The 22,094-nt window shown below is 43.2% G+C and overlaps 2 protein-coding genes across 2 annotated transcripts; one reads left to right on the top strand and one right to left on the bottom strand.

The window, feature by feature from the left end:
* The first annotated feature begins 3,510 nt into the window (after positions 1-3,510).
* LOC131284446 (neuropeptide CCHamide-2 receptor-like) lies at positions 3,511-12,663 on the top strand. Its single transcript, XM_058313304.1, has 5 exons — positions 3,511-3,845; positions 7,071-7,290; positions 7,361-7,527; positions 8,373-8,687; positions 12,432-12,663. The coding sequence occupies exons 1-5, from the start codon at positions 3,511-3,513 to the stop codon at positions 12,661-12,663; spliced, it is 1,269 nt and encodes a 422-aa protein (XP_058169287.1).
* Positions 12,664-14,576: 1,913 nt separating this feature from the next.
* On the bottom strand, positions 14,577-15,131 carry LOC131284445 (uncharacterized). The gene has a single exon (XM_058313303.1). It carries the CDS (start codon positions 15,129-15,131, stop codon positions 14,577-14,579), a length of 555 nt encoding a protein of 184 aa, XP_058169286.1.
* Between the last annotated feature and the right edge of the window lie 6,963 nt (positions 15,132-22,094).

Raw genomic sequence — 22,094 nt, 5'->3', positions numbered from 1 at the left:
GCTGTGGTTGCCCCGAGCAAGCGAGCGAATCTGCGGACTTGGGGGAAAACTCGTAATGGATTTCCACACAGAACGCGTCACGATTCGTTTGCACTCCATCTCGGATCGAATGTCGGCCGGATAGTTGATTTGGTGTCGCACTGGGTTTATCGTCCTCGTTGCCGGTTGTCCAATCTGCCGTTGGCCGAGCGGTGGATGAAGGCGACGACATGATGAGATAAATTACAGTTGGCAGTTTCCGATCTGTCATGGGACGCTTACAAGATTTGGGTGTTGAAAAAAGACGTCTAATGTTAAGCAGCATCCTATAGGAAACGTACAAGATTCGGAGAGTCTGCCACTAACTAGAAATGTTTGTATAATGTGTAACATTCGTTTGCTCAAGTGACTTAGAACAAAATTCAAATTTCACACCAAAATAATATGAGCACACGAGCGACGGATGTTACATTATACACGTCAACCATTGTAACTATTCCAGCATCATCTTACTTGACCGGTATCACTCTGACCAGGTGACCCTTTTCACGGAACACTACGCCCTTCCGAATGAATTAAGGGCGAATCGCTTGTATTATGCAAATTGTCAAACGACATTCAACCAACAACGACCGGACAGGACAAGTGTCAATGTTTGAATCTGGGGTCGGCTTTCGATGATATCCGTCCCGTGGAACCGTTAGGGCCTACCCGGGGCGTATCGAATGCCAAGCGATGGAGACGCCTGGTGTCTCGTACCATTTGGCGGTAGTTGTTTACGCATCCGGACACGTCCGAACATGCCTAGCAATGCGGTCCATCCCGCCATCCGGTCGGGTAAGACTGAGAACTTTCCGACAGCACGAGGACGAGCAATCCTTCGGATTCTAATTTCCGCTTGTAAATCGGTCGTGTCAAACATTTGAATTAGGAAAAGGATGGGATAAGTCCAAGGCGGTTCGGCGATCCATCCATCATCTGTCGATCGCTGTGGGTAGCATATGGTGTCGCAGTTCGGCATCTAATCCACTTTGAACCCGCCTTTCGGGTTAATCCTCCGTGGGAAGATTGTGTTCTTACACTTTCGTCTACTGTTGCCTTTTTTAATCCTTCTAACACTAGTAGAACGGGTTAGAGAATAATCAAGCCACTGAGTAGCAACACAGCTGGTATGCATTTCATCGACCATTTCATCGGTTCGTAAATAGCACCGTTGGTTTTCTCGCCTTGTTTAAAGTCATTATCGGGTAGCAAAAGAAAGAAGACCGTACGAATACTTTCTCTCCTCCCACCGAAGGAGGTTGGCATTTATGATGGCTTTGGGGAGGGAGGCAAAAGGATTACTTGTTGGACCCTTGGGGTGCACCGGCACGAACTCGACGTAAATTTGACGTGCCTCGAAACGAGTGTTCTAGCGCGGGCACAGGAATTCATCAGCCTTCCCTTTGATTGAGCGCTTGCTGCGAAGAAGATGGAAAAATCCTTTAATCAAACAAACATACACAATGTTGGCCGCCTGCCCACCGACCTCGTCCGTCCCTCGGGCTCGGGCGCTGACACGGAGAGCGAAGGCGCTATGCGAGGTGAAGCATGTGTTAGATGTTTCAAATTACTTTACCCACAGGCACACGAGGGCAGTAAGGTTTTTAGGGGGTCGGTGAAATGTACCTCGTTTACTTCTTGCCGGTGATGACGAGTTTGACATTTGTGCTGCCCGACCAGAAAGGATGTCTTGCACGCGGCCTGATGCTGTTTGCGATATGAAAATTGAATGTGATTTATGGGCCAACCTGTGTGTGCGGAATATGTCAACCAGCAGAAACCAGCACATGGTTAACTTTAAAGTTGGACGAGCCGTCGGAGGAAGCTCTTCTTCTTGGAGGAAGCTCATAGGGGTGGAATATTGAAATTAATTTCCATTTCCAGCTCACGGATGTGACAGCTGCACGGGTATACGTTACGCTTTGTGTCCGAAATTGGCAATTTACAACCGCAAATATTTGGAAAATCTACACGACTTAGTCTTTACTAGAAAGATGGTATGTTTTAGACACGTTTGTAATTTTTTCTTTTCTTTGTTGTCAGTTTAGTGTTCAATTCACGTTAGCTCACATTTGAAATACATTTTTACTCACTATGCTGTAAGTGGGGTTGAACAGAGAACCTTCCATTGTGCTTCCTGAACAACCATAACCCTTCCGCCGTAGAGACGAAACAAGATGCATTTATATAAATTAACTTAAAACGACACATTTCAAACGACAGTCTCCAGAGAACAGTGGATTTGCCGTAATTCGCTCAGCATTGGGATACACTTGGCACTTTTCCACCAGATGAGTCCATTTTCCGGGATTTTACATTTATGACAGGATAAATCTTCCAAGCTTACCAACACCTACTAGCTCCAAGCGGGAAAAGTGTCGCTCGGAAGAGACGCAAGCCCAGCTGGCCGAGACAATAAAACCTTGAAGAAGTTCAAGGCAGCATCACAAGAACGGATGAATGAGAAAGTTTTCTGGCGAAAAGTCGTGCTATAAAATCTGTCTTTCTACACAGTCGTATAAAGGATGAACCGGTTCGGGGCTCAGTGTGGGACTTAATACGCCAGATTTTTGCTCCAGTGGAAGACAACATGTGTTATTTTGCAGCACCGTTCGCATGCTGCTTGCATGTGCTAGGCTCCAGTGGAAGTATTGTCTTCATGGATTTAAGAATATCTTCAACCTTCCCGATAATGCAGCAAAGAAGAGTGGTACATTGAGTATGTGTTATTTTAATCACCTTCCTGGTAAAAATGTTGTTCATTTGAGTACAATAAAATGCACCTGTTTGGGTTCCCGCAGAGAAACTTGTTTGAAGCTCGTTAAAATATTCCATTCCATTTCGGAGTAGGCTGTAATATAATATTGTAGGCAGATAACATAACAACATTGGTATTCGTTCCACAGAGTGTCATTAAAGAACCCATGTTTCAACATCAATAGAATCTACCAACATACTCGCAAAGTGGCCCTGTTCATAAAAATTCACCAGTTCGAATGACATGTCATTTTCGTTATGGAGAAGTTTCAATTTGTACCGTGAGAAAGCAACAGCAAAAGCTGACAGGTTGATTGGTAAGTGAAGTATACTTTTGGCCTTTTTTTCGTTTTTTTTTGAACCACCCCCTTTAAACCCTTTTTTTCTTTGTCCAGCGCAGTTGAGCAGTTTGCAAAATTTCATGAAATTTTGTACTTCTATTTCCCGAACCGCCATTTCATTGTCCCCCTGCCATCGGTCGGTCGTTGCTGATGTCGTTTGTCGTTGCGATGACTTAGGGCAACACCGATCAGCCGATTGGTCGAAACTCTTGATTGAATTATTCCTTCCTTGTTCCGTTCTTTGATCCCATCGGTAGAGTACAGTTTATTTTATTTTATTTTTTATTTTTCAATCCACTTCCAGCCACCCAGAGCCATCACCACAAATCGACTTCAACCCGCCGGAACCGTCCGGTGAAATTCAGCGTGAAAAGCACCGACCCGCGTCAAGATGTCCTCCACCCGGTGGAGTGGGCCCGAGCTCAACGACAGCTACTCGGTGGATTACTTCCGTGAGGACGCACCGACAGCGACGGTGGCGACCACGGTGACGCTGCTGGAAGATATGGTAGGAATCAACCGGATACAGAAGTCCATCCGGCACCCGCTCGAGGACGCGTCCTCGCCCTCGCCCGTAACCGACGATTACGTACCGTACGACGAGCGTCCGGAAACGTACATCGTACCGGTGGTGTTTGCGCTGATCTTCATCGTCGGCATCGTCGGCAATGGGACGCTGGTGGTTATTTTCCTACGCCACCGAGCCATGCGCAACATACCCAACACGTAAGTGGAGAAGCTAGCCCGTATGCCTGCTTTGATGTCGCTACCTTTCAAATGTCTGCCGTTGGTTGATAAACGTTTCGAAAATCAGTTTTCTCAGATTCAATTATAAATCTAATGACCGATGATATAATACCCGATTTCTCTTGGGAAGTGATTGATCTGGTGGATCAAATAATGGTTTCCACGAACAAAGCTTCACCGTACTTTGCGTCTTCAAGCACTGAAGACTTGACCAATTCCGACTATGAGAGTTCTTTGCGGCTTATAAAGGTCTCATATTTCAGTTAAGAACAAAAGAGAATGATAACGTTTAACAATGTCCATGCCACAATCGATTTCCACTACCATCCGATAACGACTACCGGGAATCAAGCGTCGGATGATGAATTCTCTGGAAACTATGAAAATGCTTTCCACGATGCCTTGATCAACAATTTGTCGCACGTGAAATAGCCTCTGGTTCTCTTGGGACTACGCTCTTTCAACAGTGCCCAATACCCAATATATCAAGTTTAGTAAATCAAATCATTCCATTTGCTGACCGTCCATCTCGAGCCGACCTTTTCCCGGGAATGGTTTCGTTGCGAAAGACGACGAAATGACATTAGTTGTAGAGCTTAGCGTTTGATTTCAAGTAATCATATTTGCACCGCTACCTACATCTGTCAGCCGACGGTGATATATGAACGCAATTTTCCTGATTCGTTCGCATTTTATCCCATCTTTCTAGCATTAACACACTGTCGAACGCATGCAGGAAGGGTAACCTAAACGTTTCTTCCAACATAGCTGGTGACTCATGTTACCGTACTATAGTATGAAGTTATTTATAGTCTTTATTGTATGCTTTAAAACGAATGTATGCCTATAACCGTGATTTTTTACCGATTTTCCGAGTATATTTTTGTTTGCGAACTGCCAAATCCGCCCAGAAACGGTGACTTCGGGGAAATAAACTTATTTTCACAGCTGCTAAACGACACTTGTCTTATTTGGTTACAACCGCTACCGTATATCAGTATCAGAATAGTGGTCAGCGGCAAACTTTTAATTTATCAATAATATTGCCTCGTTTCCCTTTTGTAGGCAGCATTGTGATGTTGGCAAGTCTTTGCAAGTAATGAACCAGCGAAAAAAAGGAAAATTTGTGGTTAACACACTTTGATTGAATTCCATTTGATGCAATGCATTGTATCCGGTTGAGCTTCAATCTTTTAATGAATTCAATTAAATCCACATCGCCACCGTTCATTTGATGCATCACGTTGATGCTGCCAATCAATCGACGCCTGTTGATTGCATTGCTATTCGATGTGAGTGTGCATTCGATTGGATGATAAATAGGAAAAACTAGCGGTGCAATAAACGCCGGTTATTGTTATCCTTTCGAATGCTTCGGGAAGCCTAGCTATAGCTGATGTGTGAGCCTGTTTAATTAGGGTTTTTTTTTTCATTAATCCTATAAGTGTTTTTATCGCTACAGCAAGCATCAAACAACACTACCGAGTGAAAACCATGGGTTACCTTGTTGGCGTATGAATATTTAATCCCTCGTAGAGGAAAAATGGTATCCTAGAAATATGATTTGAGTGCAATATGATTGTTTATTTGAATGTAAATGTTTACAAACTATAGTAAATTTATGAGAACGTTTACATTTGCAGCAATAATTGATGAGCCTTTCTGTTTTTAAAATTATTACGTTTTCTAAGTATTCAAATATCCATTTCGTGTACTTCTTAAACTTTATTATGTCTGAGTAATTTCTTATAGCACACATAAAGGTACAAAAAAGGGATAAATCTAGTTAGCAGCTCGAAAATCTTGAGCGTCTTTAGCGCGTGTAAAAACGGTTATGGTTCAAATATGTTTTTCGAGGGTAAATTTTCTTTTGGATGCCCTTTTCGTTGGGTTAACAAACAAGCTCATTATAAAGCTACTTTCATCAATCCGTGCCAAGTGGCTCGAAAATGTTGTTAGCCTTTGTGGAACAAAAAAAAAGGGTTTCCCTTTTTTGTCCAGGGTCAAAAGGCTCCTGCTAGGATCGTGCTGGACTAGTCAAACATAATCACTGTGACGTAAACGAAAAACATACATCCACCGGTGTTTAACTGGATCAGTTACTGTCTTGATAGAGGTTGGCCCATTCGTCTCGTGGCAACTAGTGAAAGTTATCGTTGGAGGGGCAATTTTTTTGTCGTTTGCCGTTGATTCGACGAGAGTGCTTGCTGGCAGCGAATCCGCATAATATTTGTTACAATAATTTTTTTCTTGTCATGCGTCTAATTTATAGGATCATAATCATTATCACTGTTGGTCGGAAGTTGCGTGTGCCGTTATGTAAACCTACCTCACAATTCCCATGAACCCACGTGAGAGCTAGACAAATTGCAAGGCATTAGCAGATCGTCCCTTTGACCGGACGCGATGAGTGCCGCTCGTACGCCGAAGAAATGGGACGTGAAAGAAATGTATGTTGTTCGCGCGGTAAGGCACACCATCAGCCCGTTGAGCCCTTACGGGCGCAGAAACGTGACGCACGAAAGTGTTTTTCCCCGGAACGTCCGTTACGATCGTTTTGTGCCAGAGAGGAAACTTAATCTTCGTCACCGAGCAAAGGTGAAACCGGAGAACTCTTCACACTCGTCGGGGGGAAAGTTTTTCGCATTGTTCGCCCATTTTCGTCCTCGTGGGACATTTATCATATACACCCGGTTTCTTGCGTTAGCTCGTTCGAGTATGGCATGCTCAGGAATGTGATATGGGGCAAGCAGCCTCGGATGCTTCAACCATAACAAACAAGAATCTACCGTTCAAGAGTACTTGACGGTAGATTCATTGCATCGTACACTCGATTTGGTTTTTCTCTCATATGTAGGATTATTTATGTTTATAAGCCTTGATTGGGTCGAAACTCGTGTGAAAAGCACGGTTAAAATTTTGTGGTTGTAATTTTCCCTGAATAAATATGTATTTTCCAGGACATGTGTGATTGAACGATTGTTATGTGATTGAACCTTTTAATCAAAAACAAAGGTCTTTCCAGCTGATGAATAGTTGTTTGTTATCATTAATAAAAATCAAAGTTTCATTCATGCTTGAATGGAGGGATATTTCTCATGAAATATTATGTAAGAGTTATGAGTAACATAATAAAACCAAGTATTACAACATTTAAAAACATGAAAAATTAATTTATAACTGTTTGCATGCTTATACTCGCAGCTATATATTTTCGCTGGCTCTGGCGGACCTGCTGGTGATTTTGATCTGCGTACCCCTCGCCTCCATGATTTACACCCTCGAGTCCTGGCCGTGGGGAGCGACACTGTGCCGGGTGTCCGAATCCGCCAAGGACATCTCGATCGGCGTATCCGTGTTCACCCTGACGGCCCTGTCCGCCGACCGGTACTGCGCCATCGTTAATCCGCTCCGGAAGCTGCAGGTAAGCATGGCGACTAAACGACTTCTCGTCGGCGACACTCATCGAATCCCCTTTTCCTGGGCTCCGACAGACTCGACCGCTGACGGTCGTGGTGGCGTTCCTGATCTGGCTGCTGGCCATCATTTGCGCGATCCCCTCCGCGGTCATGTCCGACGTGGTGACGGCGAACCTGTCGAACAAGGATATCGAGTACTGCACACCGTTCGGGCCTAGGGCGACGGACTCCGATTACTCCAAGTAAGTGGTATCGTTTGTCTTCGTTTCGGTGAAATTTCATCGCCGGTGAATTAGAAACCACGCGCATTAGGGAAATCGTTTCAAATTAATCTCTGAGGTGGTGCTACTGTTGGGTGGGTTTTTATCCCTCCCCCAATCGATATAAATGTGCCAATTTACTGAGATGCTAGCAAAGTTGATAAATCTCCTTCGAAAGCATGTTCGAAATGAAGCCGATGAAACTTTATTTGTTAGCCTTAACACTAGAATCCAAATTGGGGTCATTTTGACCCCAACGCAATTTTCGGTTTTAATATCTCGAAAACGGCTGAATATTTTTCAAAAAAATAAATAAAATAAGGCTTATCTTAAAATCCAAAGGTACATCTTGAACAACATTTTTATATTTTTCTGCTCTCCCAGTTCCGAGAACCAACTAGACTATCCCTAGAATACTTTGTAGGGTTAATTTTGACCCCGATTTGTAAAACGCTATAACTTCACTATTTTTGAAGATTCTTCAAATTCGTAAACTGTTACTTTTTAGTATACTTGTTGAATATCTTTTGGCATTTTTAATCTTTTGATGTACCACTTCATCATTCATCATCATGATGTACCATTTTACAAATAGGGGTCAAAATGACCCCTAAAAAGCATTCGGGCAAGATTCTAAATCAATGTATTCTAGTGTTAAATGATGATAGTACCCCGCAGCATCGGACTTTAGCCTAACATTGGCTCTTTCACGCGCGTCCTTTGTGTTACCAGCAAACTAAACACTAACAATGGCATGTCCATGTTCCTTTTTCTCCGTCTCGCTATCTTGTATTTCTCTTTATTCTGCAACACATACACCTGGTCAGGTATAAAACGATACTGAACTCAATCATCTACTACTTCCTGCCGCTGTCCATCATTGGTCTGCTGTACGCCCTGATGGCACGTCGGCTGCATACCAGCGCCCGGGAGATGCCGGGGGAGAACGCAGGCCCGCAGAGTCGCTCGCAAGCCCGAGCCCGCCGGCACGTGGCCCGGATGGTGATCACCTTCGTCGTCGCCTTCATCGTCTGCTTCCTGCCGTACCACGTGTTCGCGCTCTGGTTCCATCTGTACCCGCACGCCATGGAAGACTACGACGACTGGTGGCACATCCTTCGTATCACTGGCTTCTGTCTGAGGTAAGCTGCTGATGAACTTCCGAGCGAGAGCTTAATGGGCCCGGCTAGGACGACGCACTGGTCGGCACGATTCGGACCGTAGCGGATTATGGAAGTCTTACCAGCAGTGGTTGTTAACCCAATGCCTTTATTCCATTTATCTGTTGCCGATTTATCATGTCCCAATACTATTTATCTGCTGTCGCATGAATGTTAGAGGTTTTGTAATGTTAAGGCTTTTTAAACATCTGCCAAACGAATATGATTTCAACAGAATGTCCTTAGTCTTATTTTTTGAAACAAATTTTGGGAAAAAGTAACCTTTAATGATCCCTGACCGTGAAACAATCGGTCGATTTGCTAGCTTTTATGAGCTGGAAATATACGACAATAGCAAGGACCGGGGCTAACACTTCTCGGAAACGGTGGTCAATTAATCGAAACCCTTTGAACCGTTACCGAGATCCGGCTCAATGTTAAAGCTACGCCTTTCGTCTTTCGGCGTGATTTCTGGACCGACATTCTATAGCAAGGATCAATGCGCCCTGAACCTGATGCAGGTATGACCTGCGATTTGCCCAGCAGGACCGAGTGAAAGATGAAAACATTGCGCAAATGTGACGGCCAGTTGAGTGCGAGATTATTGGCCATAATTTGGTTCTGCCAGATCGTCTGGTGATGCGTGATAATGGAATTTCCCACCCCGGTGTTGGCTCTTAATCTCAGCCAGGTGATGGAATAATGGTAAATAATTAATAGTTGAATTCCCACCCTCGGGAAGGGCTTCGGCAGTCAATTAGTTGTTCTATTCATACCCGCCAGCAGCGGTACGTTGAGGTGTTGCTGTTTGACCTCCGGTTTCGGCCAAATTCGTGGTAAATTAGTGGTAGGGGAAGGTTGGGTAATGGAAGAAAGGTTGGTCCTATTAATGGGTTCAATTTCATCACGATACCAAACATCAAAAGATTACGACTGAAACCATGGCTCCGAGGGCTGCTATATTAACCCTAGCTTTGGCAAGTACGAAATGAGCTATTCGGCAATCAAATGGGCACGCATGGTTGATAGTGCCTAATCGATTGCAACTGCCTGGGAGCTATTTGTTAAGGAAGCGATTGAACTGGTTGAACGCATTTTCATTAGGCACCGTAATCCCGTTTGAAAGACCCTAAAACAGGACAGATCAAACCAAATGGATCATATTGATAACTGTGTTCTATACCATTTGAAATGGATGACAAAAATAAAATTGATTTAACCTTTTAGCTTAACAAAACTTATGTCTCCTGTGATTTCATAATTTCAAATGGTTTTAGAATACATTGTTGCAGTAATGGTTGTTTTATTTCTATGTATTGTGGTTATTACAAAACAAGTGGGATTTTTGGGTTAGATTTAGAGTTGTATTATTCCCAGTATTATGCACAGATTCATTAATGTTAAAAGAACAGAAAACTGAAGACCAAAAGCTGGAAGAGCCATGAAAGATTCATGAAGATTAATTTGAGTTTCGTAAGATTCGTCAACGTTAGAAGATTCGAATCCCAATAGATTCATGAATCAAACTGAATGAATCTTAGATTAAAGATTCATAAGGCACAACACTAGTTAGATTATCTTTTTGTAAAATATTTAGGAAAAACCAGTTAAATAAATTGATGTTTAGAATAAAATCTCATAAGCTATCTTGAAAATTTAAAAAATCATTAAAAAATGAACTCATAGTTTGACAAAAAAGAAATATAATCGAACGCCATATTTAGTTTGAAAAATGGGTTAAGTTGAGAGAAGAAAGATGTTAGTTAAGATAATGGGGCCGAATCATGGCACTGCCCTGGTGAATTTGTCGCTAACACAGAAAAGAAATGATCCACACTTACCGGACGCTTGCCTCACAATTGACGGGAAATAAACCCAGTTTGGTACAAACGTTCACTGGGTTCGCTTCGAAGCAAAGTCTGCTTAATCTGCTACGCCTAGATATAAAAATGGCGGCTATGCTGTGCCTATCTCTCTATAGACGTTTTTATCTATACTGCAATCGTAAAGCCAGCAGTAAAGATGGTCCAGGATGGCAGATATATTAAACGTGCAGCTTTAACTCCTCATCCATAAAGACATCGCAGCGTATCGTGACGATAAAGACGTACCTCGTTAATACGACTGTGGATATGGCATTATTAGCTGTTGGTTTCTGTACAGTAAAGAAGAAATCGCGATAATCAAGATGTGTTGCTCAAAGTTTCACTCCGATAGGTTGCATTCGGAACGCTTGCAGGACCGGTATTCACTTAGTTTTCAAACAAAAGCGCTCCGCTATCTTGTGAGATTGATAACATCCATCATGTGGTCGATCTAAATCCGTGCACTTCCGAGGCAGAAATAAAGGACTTTGCCTTCTGGGTGAACATCCAATTCACTCTCGCTTGGATTGATTTTCTAGAGCACGTCGTTCCGGAATGCTCTAGCACGCCACGGCATGCTGTGTGAGTGCGTTGTCGATGGTGGAAGTTAAGGCACCTCATAAATCTTCCCCGTCCAACGGAACGACCGGACAATTTCCTTAAGGCTGCATGGGGGCTGTCTCGGTGCATGTTGAGCGGAATGATGGAGCGGGTACCGGATGCCGATGATGCGCCTTTCCAATGGGAAGCGGATAGCCTCGAGGAGATACATCATAAAAGTTTTCTTCATAGTAGCGACGAAATGGGTTGGAACGAACCGTTTGCGAACCCGGTAAGAGTTCATCGTGATGTTTCAGTAACATATACGCACATGTGCATATGTATAAAAGAAGCAATGGAAGACTCACAGAGTTATGGTTAAATTGTAACTTTTCATAGTTTTGTTTCAAAATCTTTTTAAATGAATATCAATGATCATTTTATTTCTTGTCGAAGTTAGCGTAAAGTTCTATGTAAGACATGAAACCTTCTGAAGTCTCATAAATCTTTACGCTATGAATCGTTACGTCTAATTATTTAGTTCGTCCTAGTATCTGATGGTGTTTGCCGACTGCCCGAGTACACAAACGAATAGCGATTGCTTTTCCATTAATTGCACGCTTCAATGTTATCGTTCCATACTTTTCAAGCGAAACGATACCATCCCACGTGAGGGATGTTACAAGAACTTGGGCAAGCGTTGAAAGCAAAGATTTCCCCCCCTCTGGCAATCATCGCCACCCCTGGCTGGCATATGCGCCATCTTGAACTTTTCTTCGAAACGCGATTGAAAAAATGTGCCGCCGGGCTGCCTTCCCTGTGCTCCGAAACAGAGGGTAGGAATTTAATTACTGCGCCAGGACGAAATGTTCGGTGTGCGATGGCAAAGTTACGCATAGTTTGTGACGCAACGCTGACTCTGGCGTCAGTTGTGGTGGAATCCACTGGAAACGGTCGTGGTATTATCGTGCGACATGAAGCGGGAAAGGCAAGGAATCGGAGCTGCAACTCTCGTGTATGGAGTCTTAATGAAAACGGAATGAAAAGGATATGCCTTAGAAGCTCCATGAGTGTTGTTGAAAGTTTGTTGTGAATATAACGATGTCGATGGGTTTTAACTATGCGAATGCAGTCATCCGGGAGCTTATCCTCTTGCGAAGATGTGCGTGAAAGATACAGTTTATGAGTAAAATTTTCCAAACCTTTCGAGTTTGAAGAAAATTTCAAAACAGATAATCATAAAAAACGAAACAAATCCAAATAGTGAAAAGATGAAATATTGTTAAATTCTATTTTTAATTAAATTATTCCTTTACAACAGTTTCCTCAACTCGTGCATCAACCCGGTGGCACTGTACTGCGTGTCGGGCGTCTTCCGGCAGCACTTCCATCGCTACCTGTGCTGCCGGCCGATGCTGGTCCAGCGCCGGATCGGCCTGTCCTCGGGAGGGAACGCCTGCGAGACGAGCTTCGTGTCGACCATCCGGCGCTCGAACAACCACAGCATCCGGAAGTCCTTCTCGGTGCAGTACAGCGTACCCTGCAAGAGGTGAAAGTTCGTGCGCATGTTCGTGAACGGCCGCAGCCACGCGGACGCCAAGAACGTCCGGCTCGACCACCGGCCGCTGCCGTCGGAGGAGGTCGATCGAACGATGCCCATGGCGATCCGCGAGCACCAACAGCAGCAGCAGAAGCAGCATCAGCAACGGTTTGAACCATAGGTAACTTAGATCATGTATTTGTGTGAGAGAGACACAGAGTTCTAATACTCCGTGAACTCGTGATGAAGGCTGAAGGCGTGCCGTCAATCATTCCCATGGAAGTTGATCCTCCGGCAGGGAAGCTGGTCCAGCTGGAGAGGAACACCAGTTGTTGTTCCTGACCCTTCCAAACCAACCGGATGTTGCATGTTCTACACTGTAAAATAAATTTCCCCTAGCGGGTAGAGAAAGTTTTCCGCATGCTTCGTTCCCCGAAGTCGCCATTAACTCTTCTACGAATCTCGCCCTAAGCCCCAACCATGATGCGGTCAGCTTAGGCCTTTTTACTACCACTTATCTTCCGCAAAACTTTTCGTATCACAAAGTTTTGTGAAATGCTTGTGAACCCCGGGAACCCATAGATAAAAGTGATCGATTAATTCCATGACATGAAGAAGCAAACCGGGGGAAGTTTCTATTCATTAAGTTACGCTCATAAAGCGGGATCTACCGGGCGGCACTAGTTCTATTTTAGCTTGAATAAATTTCAACGAAAATATTGTTCTTAGGCGCTTAGACGACCGGCGAAATTCCTAGCATCCATTTAAGCTGCGGATAAAGTACCTAAAATATATTAACAAAAAAAAAAACCAGATATGTACTAGGACCGAGCTAGTAAAACCCGATCTTTAAAATCTAGTTGTAGTAATTGGACCATAGGATATATTTTTGTGATACCTTCCCGGCCAGGAAAACGAATACCAAAAACCATAATCTACCACCGTGAATGTAGTTTAAAATTTGTCAATTGTCAATTGGAAGATTAAAACTAGAAATTACAGGCTCTAAAACCTATAAACTTTGAACAGGTCGCAAAACCTGCATTGTTTAACAACCTTCAAGCTTAACCGAGGGCGCCACAAACATAAATTCATCATTACCACACCCTCAAGCACCTACCGTCGGTAGGGTTTCGTATCGATGTTTGTGATATGTAGCAATGGCGAAGGAAAGCAGTTCGCTGGAATAGGAAACCTATGACCCGGTGATAGTCGTTAAAAGACAGGTGAAGAATGTATTTGTTTGCGCAAGTGTGCGTGTATGTGTATGTGTGTGCGTGTGGAGAAAATGGGTAAAGGAAACTGTTTAGGGAAGTGTGCCGTGTTTTTCCTCGCTGAATCAAACATGTGGCGTACAGAAAACGAAATGATGGTAAAGGTTAGATGATTATCTGTAGGCCCATGAAGGAACCGCTCGGAGGATGTTTTCTAGTTGTAAAAATAAAGATTTATATTCGTCATCTCAAACAGAACAGTAATAAAATATGCTGCCGTACGACGCAGAAAGCGAAATCAACCATTTTATGTGTGCATAATAATTTCTCAAAATCTCAAGCCAAAGCAATTTATTTGATTGCAATCGAGCGGTAAGTCGAAGGTCCATGTATTTGACGTAATTTTATTTTGTTAAAAATATTTATTAGGTCACTGGTGTAAAGGGTAAAAAGAGACATGAAGTTACATAAAAAATCTTCATGCTCCGAATGACTAGATGTTTTCTCTTTGAAGAGTTGCTAAGTGCTACGACGGTAGGTGAACATTTCCTCTTGGCTTCGCTTTGCAGGAAGGTCACGTTCCACACGTTCCAGGAAGGCTGGCAGCAATGGCTCGAGAGTCCGGCGTGTGGATCACTTTACGTAAGTCGCCCACTTTTCCGCTCTCTCCCGCTGGTCCTGACCTCTCTTCACTTGGATACGATATCCCAGCTCAGCAGGATAATCCCTCGTCGGGCAGACCGGACCCATCGCCATGGTTACCGATGAGCCGCCGACGAAGATTCACCACCAGCGGACTGTCGGCCGGGATACCTTCACGCTGCAAAAAGTGCATGGTTTCCTGGGCACACACGGCCCACCCGATCGCTTCCGCCTGCTGACCGCCGATCGTGCCTTGCTCCGCTTCCTGCCCGTAGTCGTCGTTGTCGTCCTCCTCGTCGTCCGTGTCCTCGGCGTACGGGTCATTCTGCAGGAAGTCCAGCTCGTCCTGCAGCTCGCGGATGCGCCTTAACGCCTCGAGCAGGAAGTTCGAGGTAGCTCCAGCGCCGGGCGATGGTTCCCGTGGGGACGTCGTAGAGGATACGACCGAGGAACGTTGCGATGGTGATGCCCTGCGCTGGCTGCCGACTTCCGGAGGACGGTGTTGGACGACGATGCGGGGACGAACTGGGCGCGATGGCGACGATGACACTTCTTCCGTGTCCAATTGCCGCTTTCGGCCATCGGTCCGGCGACCATTGTTGCTCTTTGGGATGGCTTTGGGCATCGTGTTGGTAAGCTCTTTTAAAACGCAATCCGTTTTTCGACCGTTTGTGTTCACCGATCAACGGTTCACTTCAATTCACGTGACATACTTCAGCCTGGACACTCGGGTTGGAACAATATTTAAACCACACTTGCTAAGTACGAGTGAGTTAATAAACGGGACAGTATGTTCTGCACTAAACCGGATGACGAAACACAAGAACACGGTTTGCTTCAAAAACACCACAACAATTTTGATTAATAATTTTGATGATCACTGTTGGATGTCACAAAAAAGATCCTTAAGTCAGGTGTGTTTGCAGCCACAAGTCCACGGGGCGGTGGCACCAGGACGAACTAAAGCGAACCACGACACGGACGGTGCACTCCGCTCGACGTCACTTCCTGAAGTGAGCCTGGCGTCCGCTGGAAACGTCTGGTGGCCCCGGAACGGAAACACGAGGGCAGGTTTTTTGCTTTGTCGTGTTCTGTCAGACTGCCGTCCTATTCGCCAGTTGGTGCCGATCCCTCGCCGCCTTTCGGTAACGGTTCCGTGCACCGGTTCAGCCGCGCCACAGCAACGCGAGGAAAGGTGCAGCGCACCGGATGGAAGTGGGAAGATGGGTATTGCTGCGCGCAGCATACGATGTTGGCCGCCGAACGTGCCGCCGGCTGCAACTCGTCGAGAAAGAGACAGAACGCGTCGCCTGTGCATCGATAGCCTGTGGTGCATGCGCAGTGTAAACGAGATGCAACGAAAACAACTGCTACCCTCTGTGATGTCGGTGCGATTTAACAACCCTTCAAGGCACATGTATTGTAGGCTAGTATTGAAAACAATATCATACGTCGTCCTGATGCATCCAATGCGATGATCATTTCATTTATTTGAAATCCTATTTTTTAAATAATGAAATGATAAATCTAAAACGGATTTTGAAATACATAGCTTTCAAAATCAAAGCCTGTCTCGTGTTGAAAAGTTTATGATACTTGCGTACAGCTGCTGTTGCTGCAGTGAGACATTTTGTGTATTTTAAATTTTGAACTTATTCTAGAAATATATTTGCTACATCAGATATTAGAAATCTAAATGTTGTATCACGGTAGTAGATGTTAAGTTATACTGCTAATTTTTTCGTTTTAACGTGTCCCATTAGATAACTTTTCTGCAGTTCACACCCAAAAACATCAAGTGATAATAAATATGAACGATCTGAGAGGTTGTTACTGACAATTAACAGCTGGTATAAGCAAAACTTTTTGTTAATTTCCTTTCATTATTCCAACACAGGTTTTTTTCCTATAGCACACATAAATCTGTAAATTTTATAGAACAGCTTGTCATTCAAAAAATAATTTGCCATGAAACTCGAAACATGTTGTTGTTTCCTAAGCCATCATCACTTTAAGGGTTAAGCACTGTTTTGTATTTTTTTTCTTCTCCCTGCCCACTACATCAAACCCCTCCAAGGGACCCGAACGCAGCCTGCTAAGAGTTTCCTTTGGCCCTTCCCTTATGTGCTTATGCTTGCCGGCCGTCGAGGTGCCGTTGTTGTATTTGGCGCACCGTGCACCCCTCTTGCGAACCGAGTGCCGAACAGCTGCCGCGGCCGTTTGCTGATCGAGTGGCAGTTGGCTTTGGTCCAACATTATCTCGGTGGAAGCGAGAACAGCGGTACACGAACACGAAGGAGCGAACGAGAAGACTCTGGCAACGGATGGAAAAGGGGACGATCGGGGACTCAAAGCTACAACGGCTGGCAAGCGCGGTGGTGTGTGCCCGGGCGCATCAGGATTCGCGTCGTTTGAAGAAGAAAGCAAGCTGTTCCTTTCTCCATCAGTTTGCGTCGAACGCGCATTGATGAGGCACACGCGTGCCGCATGCGTCAGCCACGCGCTTCGAGCGAGGGAACCGCATGAAATGTCCTTTTTGCGCTTCGGGGGCAACCAGAACAGAGTGTTCGAACCGATCCCGCATCATGTTTCGATTCCACTGGAAAGATGGTAGCAGGAGGGTGAAACATAATTACTCGCAGCCAATGCGTAAAGACGCATCGATTTGTGACACAGTTTTAAAAGAGAGGAATAAACTAATTTTTCTCACTAAACATGATGACAAAACCACTATTTTTCTATTGAATTTCTAAAAAGACAAGATTTTTTAGACTATAATCAAATAGCATATAGATCATTGGTTGTAAGAAAATTTTAGTGTTCCATACATAAAACAAACATTTCAATTCTTATTGGATTTATTCACTGTATCACACTTGTCTTTTCCTTAAGAATATTCGTTGAAATAGCTAAACATGGTGTTTAATACTGGGTGATTTCCACAAGTACTTTTACTACCGATCTAAAACATACCAGTCTCGTGAATATGGTTTTGAACCCCCCGGCTAAATAACGTGATTACTTTCTATCCACATTAACTACATTCAAATAAAATGACTTCCGACTCCATTACGAAACGAAATATGGTTCCAATATTCAAAACATCCGGAAGCCGATTTATTTTAACAACTGTGAGTACACCAGAAAAACATTTCTACGGTAAAGCCATTTGAGCAGATGATTTATTCCAAAGAATGATAAAAAAAAACTAATTTATAGTGCGGCAAAAGGCCAATATGTTGAAAAAGGTCCAAATTCAAAGAAAAATTTCGCCCGCTGGCTCTTTTTCATCATCTGGCCTCTTTCAAGAAAGATATGCCAGCCTCTGATCTAGGTTATTAGTTATCATACAACTTAGTCTCGCTTTAATTTTTACTATATTAGGTCAATTTTGTATTTTTAGGTTTATTTCTAATGGAACATTTATTATCTTACGATTATCTATTATCATGGATTGTTTTACGATTATGCATGAATGTATGGCCATATTTAGGAACATTGTGAAATGTAATTCATCATCGAATGATTCGTCTAACAATGTTTTTTGAAACATTCACTAAGCGCATTACGCTCACAACTTTATCAATCTGTGTAAGAAAAAATAGTAAAATGGCAGACGAGAAATGTTTTTTAAATGGACCATTAAGCTAAATACAAAGACGAATGAAACCTATCAAGATTATTTGATGAAACTTGACTTTCTCTTCTGAGAAAAACTAATTTCGTACTCTGCTTTACGTACTCTGCCTCCGCTAGGATGGATGGGGCATGGCATTAAATTGTATCTGAACAGGCACTTCTCTTTTATACTGTCCAAATGTCTGAGTTCGTTCGAATTTTTCTCAATAACCATCGTTCATCAACAGTTGGATAACTAACAAACAGAATACATTTGAAATCTTGAAGCTTTGTGGGAAGAAAAAATTAAGCGCACCGCTCCCGAGGCACCGCAGACCTCGGACTGTTTTCAAACCTAGCTTACCACACATGAAGACAAAAATAAGTCCAGGTGCTAGGTACGTTATTCTCTGCGTCTTGAACAAGCTTCAGCCTGCCACCACGTCATGAATCGAGAACAAATTAAGCTTCACCTTGGCTAAGGAGCAAAAGGTAGTCGGTAAAAAAGGGAACTTCACCGAAAAACAGCTGCAAAGGACGAAGGATCTTCAACGGATGGAATAAAAAAGGGAACAAAGCGTAAAGGATCCAGCGATCGAACGATGTGTATTTTAAACTAAGGATGGGTTGAATTTCAGCTTAACATTTAAAAAGGTGTTTATGAAGTTTTATAACAAATAGGCTAAGAAGTGTTTAAAGGTTTATGTGCGGTGTGTTTATGTTTGTCACGAAATGGTAAGTTCACTACCGATGTTAAACAACCTTTTGCATGGAGCAACCACCGCTTGCTTGCCAAAAAAGTGAACGACATTCTCGGTACCATTTGGGTTCGATTCAGACTGGCATGAAATGTAGTCCTTTTCAGTAAATTAATGACATAAGCAAATAGCGAAAGCTCGTAGATTGCAGTCCCGTGAGTGGATGGGCCAAAGTATTGCGAAGACATCCTCAACGTGCGATGATTATGTTGCTTCCGACCGCCACATTATATTTTGGTTGTATAGCACATGCTACCACGTGCATATCGTTGATAATTTTCCGGGTACACCTCAACAAACTGATAATGAGCAAACATTTTGGAACCGTTATTTGATGGCGCAACTGCTATTGACTCCAATTATCGCTGTGTTTTTGCTGCGAAGCTAGAAACATGTTTGTGGATGTATGTATGCTCATTACCCAAAAACCGATGTTTTCCTAGAGCATTACGCTCACTGATTTGCTACCGCAACGCGTACAATTATTAATATGCACCCTTTTTCAAGATAGTATTAATACCACATTTTACGGTTTCCGGAAAATGGAATATCACTAGAACTACCCGGAAAACACGTTATAATGATGACATCGGGAAGCATCCCCAAATTCGAATATGGCTAACATTGCAGTTCAAATGTTTGTGTTTATGTTTGCATTTCGAATGTATATTGAATTATACGCGTTACTATATTTCACACCAAACTATTTATTGTTACTTTTGATGACGAAATTATCAGAGCACCAGCCAGTCGTGATTTGTTTGTTAACCTGAATAAAACACGACTCCAACGAAGGGGTTTTGAATGAGTCTTGTGTTAGCTAGTATTTTCTAGTAATATTAACTTTTTCCTTGAATGTTCGTCCGTGACCTTCATACGAAAACCTCCACATTAAGCATTATATTTAAAACACAGGGTTTTTTTACACGCTGGAAAACGTGATTGAATCCTTGTAATGCTCTTGGAACCGCAGATAATGAGGACCCAATGCTGAATAACGCACCCCGTCCTCCCCCTGTTGATTCTGGAATACAAAAGCTCCACTGCACGTGACAGTTTGCGAGCAGACTTTCTATCCTGTTTACTGATTTCGTTATTTTTCTTTTAGAAAAACACCTTCGACTGCTCAACGACTATGCTTTTGTCATCTTCTTTTGTATTTTTCTATTGTTTGTAACTATAGTGGAAGCAAATAATTGAAAAAAATCGTTGATTTGGCTGACATTCGCCAGGAATCTGTTGGTGACAAGTTCCGTGGAAAAGTAAATAAAAAAATTATTTCGAAACGAACAAATGACGGTTTACTACTTATTCGTTCTAATAAAATGTGTTCTGAACACGTGAGTTGCCAATTATTGTAATATCGAAGTAATACTTATAACATTCCGTTTATATAATAGCATAATGTGTGATTGGGTTTTTGCTATAACCTATAAGATTTCACTCCAGTGGCTTATATAATTTTAGAGAAACGAACGTGCTACATCGCAAAGAACTCGAAAGACACTGCTTTTTCCATGTGGTCGGAAAGTGTCATACTTGGTGGTTTCCGTCCCACTCGGAACTCCATTCAAGTCGAAAGCAAATTCCAACTGCACATATTCTGGATCATCCCACCTACTAACTGTTGTTTTCCGAAGTTATTGGTATGTTTTTTATCTGTCCATGCATGTGTTCATTTATGTGGTCATGTGTTTCTATGTCCTTCGATAGCCATTTCTACCATTGCTGCACATTTCTAAGGGTGGATTTTTTTCATTACTGTTTGAGTAAGTTACTTATCCCTTTGTATGTACCATGTACTTTGCAATTTGTCATTTTTTATTGTATTAAAGCTATTTCAAGATGATATGAAAATGTTAATGTTGAAAATGTTGAAATGTTAAAAATAAATGTTTTTCATATGACCATAGATGTTTGAAAGAATCGTTACTATTTCTGTTGCAACGCACAAAATGAGAAACTTCGTGTGCCTCGACCACTTCCGTCGTTTGTTCCATTAGTCGTCTCTAATGATATCCGCAGGCTTGCGCCAGATGGGCCAATTGAATTCATGCTCCACTGCGGATCGGATGGTTAACCGGTACGGCACACGTTCCTCACATATGTTTGCAGGACGAATGCAGCAAGAACGCGTAGCACATGGCGAAACCCACAAATGCAACGGTGCAGAATGATCCGGTCCAAGGCTGCGATCAACGGAACACGGAAACCGCTCAATTGGCTTCAATCCACCCAAGAGTTTGCTGTTAATATTTTTTGCAATCCATTCGTGGTTTGTATCATGATTTCAAAATAATAAACAGATTTCTTATATGTTACAACAATAATATAGTGCCTGCATTATGTTCGAGCAGTGCTGCAGTTGTCGTTTAATGTATTCTTAAACTAAACTTAAACCGTTATGCAACATTTATACTTTATCAAACAGTTAAATATTGTGGTGTCTATAGAAACACTAACGTATCATAACTCCTAGTCAATGAATGCATGAGTACAGTGTAGGGTTGAAAAAAGAAGCGGAAGAAAAGAGAGAGCGAAGCCGAAGCGGAGAAAATGTTGAATCCTTACTCCCTCAGGAAGCGAAAAGCTCGGTTGACGGCGGGACTTTAAACCAAGCCAATCTCTGTATCCTTTTTGTTGTGCCATTCCGCCGTTGCCCCGCTGATACGGATGGGTTGTTCAGTTCTGTCTCCTTCTTCCCACCGCCATCGTTTGGTTGTCTCTTTCTACCTTTGATATGTCTCAACAGCCGCACGGTTACCCCTGGCGAGTCCGGGTGTTTTGTCGGCAATGCGTTCGATCAGCTGCAATGGGTCTGGAGAAAAACATCATATGGCTTCCAGATTCGTCGCCTGGGGAAACACAGGGCCGACTGTAAAAACCATACCGTTCCTGAGAGGGTGTGTGCGTTAGGAATTTCAGGAGTGAGACGTAACCGGAGACCCAGGATGGTTCGACCGGAACATTGCATGGTAACGGACGTGTGTGTTTATCGCTACCAGACACTGGAAGCAGTCAAACATTGTCCTTCGTTCGGTGTGGTACGTGACGCAGTGGTGGCTTTCAGGCAGAGCTAACCGGAGATAGCAGAAACTTCGGCCAACCGGGAACGGTGTAAAGTTTTAACCAAGCGGAGTCGGTGGAACAAATTGAATATCCGTTTCCGCAGGAGTGCACACGCAGCGCCGGGCAAGAAAATTCTGGCAATG

This window comes from Anopheles ziemanni, chromosome 3 (genome assembly GCF_943734765.1).
Source record: "Anopheles ziemanni chromosome 3, idAnoZiCoDA_A2_x.2, whole genome shotgun sequence".
NCBI classification, from domain to species: domain Eukaryota; kingdom Metazoa; phylum Arthropoda; class Insecta; order Diptera; family Culicidae; genus Anopheles; species Anopheles ziemanni.
This window is presented reverse-complemented; position numbering and strand designations above follow the sequence as displayed.

Coding starts and splice junctions, on each gene's coding strand:
- LOC131284446 (XM_058313304.1), top strand. CDS start 3,511: ATGTCCTCCACCCGGTGGAGTGGGCCCGAGCTCAACGACAGCTACTCG. Junction 3,846..7,070: donor ATGCGCAACATACCCAACAC/GTAAGTGGAGAA, acceptor TTATACTCGCAG/CTATATATTTTCGCTGGCTC. Junction 7,528..8,372: donor ACGGACTCCGATTACTCCAA/GTAAGTGGTATC, acceptor ACACCTGGTCAG/GTATAAAACGATACTGAACT.
- LOC131284445 (XM_058313303.1), bottom strand. CDS start 15,131: ATGCCCAAAGCCATCCCAAAGAGCAACAATGGTCGCCGGACCGATGGC.